The 10,686-nt window shown below is 39.1% G+C and overlaps 1 protein-coding gene and 1 long non-coding RNA gene across 3 annotated transcripts in view; one reads left to right on the forward strand and one right to left on the reverse strand.

Annotated features, from left to right (window-relative positions):
* LOC103464974 (calponin homology domain-containing protein DDB_G0272472-like) overlaps window positions 1–10,686 on the forward strand; it is a 31,047-nt gene that overhangs the window by 5,750 nt on the left and 14,611 nt on the right. For both annotated transcript variants that reach the window (XM_008409424.2, XM_008409425.2), the window contains 2 exons: window positions 1–1,092; window positions 2,962–4,624. In XM_008409424.2, coding sequence (XP_008407646.1) covers window positions 1–1,092; window positions 2,962–4,624 — 2,755 coding nt within the window. The remainder of the gene's footprint in view (window positions 1,093–2,961; window positions 4,625–10,686) is intronic.
* LOC103464973 (uncharacterized) lies at window positions 10,210–10,655 on the reverse strand. Its single transcript, XR_533726.1, has 2 exons — window positions 10,616–10,655; window positions 10,210–10,516 (listed from the first exon to the last, which is right to left on the reverse strand). It is a non-coding gene; the product is annotated as an uncharacterized LOC103464973 (long non-coding RNA).

Genomic DNA, 10,686 nt, shown 5'->3' on the forward strand with positions numbered 1-10,686 from the left:
GACTGAGAAATCGGAGACAAAAAGTCCCACGAACACTGCCTTGACCATCCCTACTGAGGAACTGTCTCAGTCTATCAGTTCTCCAGAGACTGCTCCGAAAACAGCTCCTACATCTACGTCTGAAACAAATAAGATTGAAAAATCTGAGAAAATTACTCCAGCAAAAACCAAAGTGACAATCCATACTGAGGAACTGTCTCAACCCATCAGTTCTTCTGAGACTCCCCCCAAAACACCCCCTCCACTTAAGTCTGAAACCAATCAGATTGAACAATCAGAGACAGAAAATCCTACTGCTGTCACCATCCCTGCTAAAAAACTGCCTCAACCCACCTCAGCCTCAGCTCCCAAACCACAGCCTACAAGTACGCTGCCTACATCTCAACCAGAAGCATCGAAAATAAGTGACGCACTTCCACAGGTTGAGAACAGTCTTGGTTCTGAGACAGCTGCTCTGGATCCAGCTACCGAAACAACTCCAACTAAAGAGGAGCCCAAGTCAGAACCGGCGCAGAAAGACATCATCCAAACAAGCCACACACCACCCACCACTGCTGTTGCTAGCTCAGAGCAGAAAGATGGAGAGGAGAAGCAAAGTGACACTCCAGTTTCTGTCAGCCAAAATACAGAAGAGTCAAGCAGCAACAGTCCATCCACAAACGATTCATTTTACCAGCGGGGAAGCGTAAGGAAGCGTCTGTCTAAGGCGCTCACCTCAAAGTTTGAGTCAGGCGGTGTTCCTTTGCCCCGTCAGTCTTACATTCCCATTCCCAAACCCATCACCAAAGACGAATCTAATAAACCAGAGTCTTCTGACTCGCAGCATGTTCACACAATACCAGAACCTCCAATCAAAGGGAGTGATACTGAGGCAGAGGATTTTACCGGCGGGAACAGCATTAAGAAGAGAATCAGTCAACTGTTGGACTATGTGCCAAAGCCAGAGGTTACGACCAAGAGAATGGAGCCAGAAATAGCGAATGGGATCGGAGGCGTGAAGGAGAAGATCAAAAGCTGGGCGTCAGAAACAGGTCCAGAGGATCAGAAGGTCGAGAAGAGTCCTCAGGCTGCAGACAGAGTTTGCTCCAAGGAGTGAGTGAGACCTTCTGCTCTCTTCACTTTGGGTTTGGGTGCAAGACCAGACATGAAATATCTCCTACCGGTGCAATCAAGGAAGACGTTTATGTCAAAGTGTTAACACACTGACAGCAATCAGCTGTCGTTAGTCACACTAGAAATATTATATTTGATTCATGGCTGTCATTTAAAATCATAAATCAGTCTGAGTTCAACGCCCTTAATAGATTCAGTAATTTAAAAATATTTTGACGTTAATCTCTCATTTTTGTCAGTTAGACTTTAGTCAAGCATTATTGCAGGAGGAAAAGGCAAACGGTTGTCTGTCACAAGTTTTCTTAGGAAATCTAAAGTGTAGCGTAGAGGTAACTGAGTTTTTTTTTTTTTTTCATTTTGTTACTGTGAACACCGAGAGCAGAGCGCAAGTCTGGAACTGTTTTGACTGGAAAGTTTGAGAAGTTCTCCTTTTTCAGCTGTGATGTGTCAAGACATTACAAAGGGTGCATTGACCATACGCTGCAGCAGCTCTCCTTCATTTCATTTCTTTATTTATGTGAGCAGAAAAGATAAAAATCATTTTACATACATAGACAAAAAAGGAGAAAAAAAACATTGTTAATTAATCAAAGGGAGTTGGATGAAGGCTAACTTTTATCCGTGTGTCCCAGTTTCTCTCTGTAGTTTACTAATGTTGGATAGGAAACATGTAGTATGTCAGCAAACGCTGCAAGTCAGGACGTGGCACCTCCAAATTAAACTTTGAGCCCACACAAAGAAGAAGCATGAAAAAAGCTGCTTTGAAGATTTTTTTAATATATCACCACTTTCAGCTAGCTTAATGTAATGACTCATATTTTCTGATAATCAATATTGTCAGCTGTTATCCTAAATTATACCTGCAGTATATTGTTTGACTTGTTAACATCAATCACACAAAATAGAGTTTAGCAAGTTAATTATTATAATTATTTCTTTTTTGACTGAAAACTGAGGTCGAGGTGAAATATTTTAAAAAAGGAATAGCAGTTTTTCAGGTCACTCACTTTCCTCATGGCAGCTTCCTTCACTGTAACTCTTGAACTTTCTATGATGTGATACTGGGCTATTTTTCTTTAGCTTCCTGCATTCTTCTAAAGTTTCGAGTGAACCAGGAATAACTTGTTCAGTTTCCTGTAACTACTCTGTGACATTCAAAGATGTTTTGCGTTGCTTTTTAGTCACATAGCATGACATGAAAGCTTTCAGGCACAGCTAATACAGTCCCAGTTTATCTATCCATCTATCAGTAGTCAATGGTGTGCACAGGCATTTTGCGGGTCAGGTGCTCAAGTGGAAACAAAGGTCACCATGTGGGTCACATGGAACCACCAGGTCTTAGTAGTATGAGATTTTATTTTACAACAGGCACAGCTTGAACATCATGTATGCCCATTTAAAATCAATACATATATGCTGACTTGGTTTTTTTTACTGTACACTATACAGTAAAAAGAAAAGAAAAAAGAAAAAAAAGAAACAGATTTGAGAAGGGCACTTTTGTTTTATCCAGAAGAAACAGGGCAGGTGCACTTACTGGTTTCTGCCTTTCATCTTGGATTTTGTCTGTCCATTGTTGGTGTGAATCTCCAACTGCTTGCACCATAAGCTGATTAATATTGGCTGTCACATCACCGGACATAAATGCTAAACCTGTATAGCAGGGCGGAATTTCTGACCGCTGTTTCTTAATTGTCTTCACCGTAGCTTTGTGTGGTTAAGAGGTGCATCATGGCCCAAAATGGTGCTTTATTGTTTGCAAATGTGTTTAGAATGGGAACAGAATGAGACTTGTGAATCACTGTACTTTTTAGCACTAAATGCCAATGATTCATGTCTCTTCGACAGGTTAAAGCCGGAAACACTAAGAGTGGAAGTTCCTGCGACGGAAGAGACACCCACCCAGCCAGTGGACTCATGTTCAACAGCATCCTCATCCACAGGGAGTCAAATTGAACCACCAGAGGAGGCACCATTCAAAGATATACCCTTAGAAAATGCAACAGAGACTCCAGCAGAGACTGACAAGCCAAAGGAAGATGATGTCCAGGTGCAGAGCAACCACTTGGCTGCTGCTGATGAGAAAAACTTGGCCGAGCTGAAGAAGAAGAAGATGAAGAACCGTCGCTCTGTTCGCTTTGGAACCGTGGTGGCAGATGACGGTACACCTCCAGTGGTGCTGGGCCCGGAGCCTGAATCCAGTGAAGATGAAAATCAAGAAGAGAATGCTGAGGTTGAAAGCAAGGAAAAAGGGGAGGACGCCGTTTCGATGCCCGTCTACAAAAGAGTCGGCATATTCCAGAGGAAGGATGACGAGACAAAAAGTCAAGAAACTCTGAAGCACCAGGAGCAGGAGGAGGAGAGAAAAAGAAGAGAACTTGAGGAGCAAAGACAGAAAGAGCTGAAAGATGAGGAAGAAAAACTAAAATTAGAAGAAGATCAAAGACAAAAGGAAGAGGAGACAAGAAAATATCAGCAAGAATTAATGGAGCTGACGAGGATGAGAGAGGAGCAAGAGTTGGAAAAGGAAAAGTTAAGACAGGAGCTGGAGAGGGAGCAAGTCAAAAAGCAGGAAGAGGAGGAGAGGAAGAGACAGGAGGATGAGGAGAGGGAAAGGATGGAGCTGGAGAGGAAGATGCAGCAAGTCAAAGAGGAAGAGGAAGAGAGAAAAAGAAGAGAACTTGAGGAGCAAAGACAGAAAGAGCTGAAAGATGAGGAGGAAAGACTAAAATTGGAAGAAGATCAAAGACAGAAGGAAGAGGAGGAGTCAAGAAAATATCAGCAAAGATTAATGGAGTTGATGAGGATGAGAGAGGAAGAACAAGAGCTGGAAAAAGAAAAGCTAAGACAGGAGCTGGAGAGGGAGCAAATCAGAAGGCAGGAAGAGGAGGAGAGGAAGAGAAAAGAGGAAATAAAGTTACAGATGGAGAAGGAAAGGGCAGAAGAGCTGAAGAAAAAGATGGAAGAGAGTCAGCCAAGAACAGAGGAGGAGAATGACAAAAGAGAGAAAAAGCTTGTCAATCTTGATGCAGACGAGCCTCCACCATCCCCCTCATCTCACGTCTCAAAGAACACAGAGAGCCTCATCGATGCCGTTTATGATGACTTCTCGATCCAGAACCCTGTGTTCGACGTAGACTTTGATGACTTTTCTGTCAAACCCAGGAGACGGACTTTCCAGCCTAGGCGGGAAACTGCTCCCATCAGCAGCGGCTGGAGAGTCGAACCTCCGAGGAAAGACGACCTGCTGGTGTCCTTTGACAGCGAACCTCAGGAAACTCAGCAAGAAAACGAACCAAAGCCACCAGCCACGCAGTTGGTTCCCACCCCAGCCCCAGAGACCCCAGAGGAAGAGAAGGTTAAGAGGTTGTTGGTAGAGTTTGGTGTGAAGGAGGAGGGAGATGAAGAGGCAGAGAGGCCGGTGGCGGACCAGCCTGTAGAGATGAAGGAGGAGGAGATGGAGAATGGGGCACAAATGGAAGACGAGGGTGAAGAAGACGACAACAAAGAGGTAAACAGAAAGTTTGATCTCATTTAAATCCCTTGTACATTAATTTACCAGGTCCAGGAAAATTCACACACGAACATTCACAATTTGTTGATCTGCTTTTAGACAGTAGCCATACTTGCAGGCAGTCCGTAAATTTGTTGTTACCCCTGGTAACTATTTGCAAAAACTCTTAAACTTAGCTCGTATTGCAAGAACATAATATCACGCTAAAAAAACAAACAAACAAAAAAAACAACATATCTTTAAATAAGTTTTTAGTTATTCAGTTTAACCTGTAGCACAATGGTTGGTGCCCCTAGCAATCTTACTAAGGATCTTTTTATACATATTCTACTTTTTTAAGTTGTTTTAGTTTTGTGGCATAAATATGATGGGGCTCTAATTCCCATTTATTTTTCACTACTGATACAGTGGTATCTTGGTCTCCATAGCAACCATTACACACCATCTGCATGCCATCCAACAGTAATAGACAGATGTGTGGGAGGTAGAAGACATTTATTTATCGAACCATAACAAAAGTAAACATGTAAAGATTACTCATCTCTGCTAGGACCATTTGCTTTGGCCAGATGAGAAGACGATGAAACGTCTCAATCACTCCAGATGGGTTGGTGGTGCCTCTGCCATACAATAATATGACCCAAATCCAGACACAGGGTATGCTGAAGAGACGATAAGATAGGAAAGGACCCTGGACGATCTAAAAAAAAAAATCCAAAGACTAAAGATCCAAAGACTAAAATGCCATTCTAATGGCAAAGACAGATAACATAGTGTATTAACAGCATGGGTATTAATAGCTGTGCCACTGAGGATTTTGTACAAAACAATTATTGCTTAACACTAGATTATTTTTTTCTCACTCAGATCAAAAACTTAATTTTTTTTCCTTTTTGAGCTTATATAACTGCAGTAAAAAAAATCAGCTTACTTCAAAGCTTTTGTTTAATTAGAAAGGGTGCCTACAAATGTATTTGTGTATGAATGGTAGATGCATATGATCTCTGTATGCAGGGTGTTTATATCCAGTGCATAATCTTAGTTTTAGCTGTTTAAGCGTGTTCGGTTAAATTTTCATCAACAAGAGCTCTTTTGTTTCCAGGTTCAAACAGTAATTTCCAAATGCACACAAACAGCCTAGAGCTCTTGTACAAGCGGAGAGTCACCTCACATCTGTTTAGCCTCTGGACAACATCATCCTATAGATTTAAGATCTGTCAAGCAGCATCAGCTTTTCTTAAGCTTCCAGAAAACTGCTGCAGAATCTAAAAAAATGTTCCCGGCCTGCACAGTGATTAATCATTCAGTTATGAAGAGAGGGCGAGGTTGAGAGCAGAGATCAGAGTGAGCGAGCAGATGTGATTGTTTCACTGCTGAATTATGCCTTCTTGGCAGTGACACACACCTTTACCTGCTCCAACGGTGCCATTCCTGTAGCGCAAGAAAAAATACTTGTTATACTTGCTTGAGAGTGAATGAGCTAAAGAACCTCCAACATCCAAGGCATGTGCCTGTTTGTACTTATAAGGTTAAGTTCAGGGATCAGTACCAGTCATGCTCGATGGTTTTGGTTTGTCTCTAGGAACCGAATACAGGCAAGTGGAATTTACCCCGAGGAGACATGTTTGTGTCAAAGTGTCAGTGTGACTGAAAATGGAAGCTGTGTGGCAAGAAATTGTGTCTTTTCTATTGATTTTTTTTTTTTAGAAATGGAAAATATGATGGGAGTCAAAGTTGGGCTGGAATTTCAGTACATCAAATAATTGTGAGTCATAACTGAGTATCTGCAGAGACTCTTGAAAGTGCACACACCCCTGAAAAAACAATAATTTATTTAAAAATAAAACTTTTTTTTTTACACTCAGGCATATTCAGTAACTGAAAAGTTTCCTTCATTTGAGTAACTGCATCACTAAGTGATACACACATTTTATGTGTTCAAACTCAGATGTCAAACATTAAATGAACTTCCTGCCATTCACACTGACTGACGTTTTCAAGCCTTTATTTCTGGTAAATATAGGTATTTAGATAGAATATTACATCAGACTAATAACAAAAGCATTTTAATACTGAAATGTATGACTAATTAAAAGTATTTTTAAATATCTGCTTAAAGATTACTTGCAAAGGTACTTTTAATCTAACAAATGAGTCTCGTCGAAATGAGGCTCAGAAATGTTTGAAAATGTTTTATTTGTAATTCAACTGAAAAGTTGGCAAATCAAAAATGAAACAAAATATGCACGGATTTCCAACAAGTATTCTTCTTCACATGAAACCATGAAATCATAAATTAATCATAAATTGAATCAAATACCAGTGAGGTTTTTAGCACCCCAATGAGTCCTAACATATTTCAGAATGCAAAATCCACATAATTAAAGTATTACTTTAACGGTGTGCACATTTATGCAGTAATTGTTTTCCTTCTGACAATTCGTTTTAGTTGGCTTATACAAGATAAATGATCCTATATTATGTATTAAAAAAAAACATAATTTAGCAGGAGTGAAGACACTTTTAGGAGCCAATCTATATTTCTGCAAAAATTTGATTATTGTTCCTTTCGTTATATGTTTACTTAATGAATTAGTAGAAGAATGAAATGAAAATAAATAAAATCACCATGTGTGATGCTTCAGATGAAAATGTCTCTTTTTTTCTTGTTTTTTCTCTTAAAAGATCCTAAATTTGTAGGCATTTGTCCCACAGGTGTGATTTTGCTCTTCTCATTTTCTTCCTTTCACATTAAGTGAGCGTGCACAACTGTTTATGTCTCCCATTACTGATTGTTGTACGGTTTCAGAACTGAATTAATCTCCCAGAAGTGCTAGTGCGTGTGAAATATGCTGCTGAGCCAGCTCAGTAGTTAGCAGCTAATAACATTTAGATTGATTGTAATGTAGTAAGCAGGCATCACATTTACCACGGTTGAGAGCCTGATTGCAAATAGATCATTTACTACCCTATTAAACACATCATTACATGGGATCCATGATGAAAACCAAAATGTTTGGTATTTTCCCAAAGTAAAATATGTTTGTGTGACTAAGTTGAATGGAAAATTAGTCTTTTCTATTTAGATACGGACCATAATGTGCATGTCTACTATTTCTATCTCAGAAAATGAGCATATAAGTCGGGTTTTCAACAGGAAATGAATACTTGTTAATCTGCAAACACAGCTTATTCATGTTGAGCAATGATTAATTAACAACAACCTAATTTCAGCCATGCCAACAAACACATGACTGTTGAGAGCTGTTGAGCCTGAACCAGGAAGTTTTCCTCCTTTTAGAAGTAAAAATGCTTACATCCTGTTTTTCTGTTACTGATGTCTGTCTCATCCAAAACTCTTTTATATCGGAGATCACTCAGTTGAAAATGGAGGTTGTTTTGATAATTGTGGGGTGCTGTGGTGGCGCAGGGGCAAAGCACAACCCACATATTGAGGCCTTAGTCCTCGTGATTTTGGTCACAGGTTCGATTCCCGGCCTGGCGACATTTGCCACATGTCTTCCCCCTCTCTGCTTACCCTGTTTCCTGTCAAACTACTTTCAAATAAAGGCCACTAGAGCCAACAAAACCATTAAATATATAATTTTTTTATAATTGTGACTAATTAGGGCTTCATTTTTTTTATAGCCAATAAACCATATCTGAAATAAAATCCATCTGGATCCACAAATAGAGCTCAGCATTTAGCAATGTAGGGAATAGTAGATGAGAAAAAGTTTTAGCATAAAGCTAAAGTTTTTATAGGTTGCATTTTGTAAGTTTGCACATGGAAAATGTGAGAATTAGAAATAGCTATGATCACTCCTTTTCTTGAAAAGGACCAGGCGGCAACTGGGATCAGTTGTAGTTGTGTATTAGCTACTTGTATTGCGGCATATCAAGGCTTCAGAAACATTCAGGATCCGAGTTTTCTCAGGCTGTAAGGAATTTAAAGTATTTCAGTGCTTCCCCTCCCCCACCCATTGCTGCACACTACCAGTCAGCTGGCAAAATAAGCCCCCGCATAGCACTTCTCACAGGATAAAATTCAGTATTCAGTATTATTCAAAATTGATTCAAAATTTTGCTTAAACCAGGTATATTTCTAAAACCAAAAGTTCTTATATTGGGATTTTATAAGATAAACCAACACAAAGTAGAGCATTTGGAGGTGTGTGTAGCTAAATATATATCAGAAGAAAAACTTTAAGAGGCTTGAGAATGAGGCAGAGGTTCCCTTTCCAGCAGGAAAACAACCCACAACATATACGTATGAAATTGAAGAGCCTAATTAAAGTCCAGAGTGTCCAGTCCAACAAAGATTGACCTGCTTTCCAAGGAATAATGGGCAGATATTTTATTCTCTACTTTAGAGCTGCAAAACTATTAGATTTTTGCAGAACACTGTGAAATTGTCTTCCATTTACCTGTGATGCACTAATTTTGTTTTGGTCTGTCACTTTAAATCTCAGCTGAGATACCTGTTTGTGGTTGTAATGTGAGGAAAATGTGAAACAGACAAAAGGGTATGAATTCTTTTGTAAAACACCTTTCACTTCAATATGTTTGTATTTAATCAGTGAGTTGATAAGAGAAATAGGCCACTCTAAGAGCATGTGTGCAAAGGGCAGGGAATTCAGAGTTACAGGTTAATCCATCACAAATGTTTGTATTTTTATGTTTCTTGCATTACACTCTTCACTCTGGAATAACCATGTGTGATGCCGAGAAGATGCAGACTCTAAACCCAAATGTTAATTGTATGAATTTGAACTYGAGTCGGTCACTGCGTTTTGAGAAAGGCATGTTTCATAGAAGAATGTTAGCATAGCTGCCAATGACGGCAGATAAACGATTTCCCTGTAATTATAAGTTGTTTCTCCATCCTTAGCATATTTAGCAGTGAGTCAATGAAGTTGAATGACAGCACTAAGACCYTCCTACTGGTTCTGATTGGTTGTTTTTGGTCAGAACAATGCAGTACTTTARATAGTAATASTAGTTCAGGAAGGAGGTGGAGGAGATTGATTGTTTTCAATGATTATCTGTCTCATAACAAACTGTCATGACATAGTGACACAGCTTTAACAAATATGGAGAAAAAATATTTTTTATTAAAGTTATTTACTGCAGCCTGAATAAAATGCAACTACATAGCATTTTTGAGAAGTCTGAATTGCTTTATATGTATTTTGCACGTTGCCTATGACTGCTGCTCATGGGGAAGGATATTTCAGTAATCTAAAACTAATAGAAAAAAATTAAGCAATCTACTTGCATTCTGTATGTGGACTGTTGCATGTAAAATTGTAAAATTTGGTTCAATACTGATATTGTGCTAGTATCGGTATTGAGCCAAAGAAAGCAAGTTGCAAGCCTTTAAAATTGTAAAAGATTTTCAAAAAAAGACTCAAAAAATTGTAACAGCAGCTGTGCAGGGGGACCCAATCTAATATTTTGTCAGGAGGCCCAGAATTCCTGGCTGGTTCCAGCTGTCAGCAGAAGCTCAGAAGTGAAGTTAAAAGCTGAATGATGCCTCATATCAGGAAAAGGAGTCTGAAAACAAAGAATCAAAAGAGCTCTGTGAAAAAGGGGAGTTTTAAAGACAGCACTCATCTTCCAGAGAAGCAATCTACTAACTGCAGTGCATTCTGGGTAAAAGTGGCAGACAAGTTTGTAGTTCCCATCTGAKTGAACAATTCCAGCTCTTGGCAGGGCTCAGAAGTGAGCATAAAAGCGGAACCAAGTTTCATGTCAGAGAAACTGAGTTATAAAATAAAGAAATAAAAAAGAAAATAAAAGAATGTGATGAAAAAAGGGACTCCACAATCAAAATTCCAATCTTCAGAATAAGATACGAGCAATAATCCWGCATCCAGTGGAAGTGAGCTGAAGAAATAAAATAAAACATGATCATCCTTGTTATCCTGTTCAAAAAGAAATAAAGCAAGTAATTAAAATGTTCTGAAAATAAAATAAAATACTGACCTTTTATTTACTGGATGCCATTTTTATATTTTAGTTTATATAAACTTGCATTTTGGAACAATGCAAGAACA

This window comes from Poecilia reticulata, linkage group LG5, assembly GCF_000633615.1.
Source record: "Poecilia reticulata strain Guanapo linkage group LG5, Guppy_female_1.0+MT, whole genome shotgun sequence".
NCBI lineage: Eukaryota > Metazoa > Chordata > Actinopteri > Cyprinodontiformes > Poeciliidae > Poecilia > Poecilia reticulata.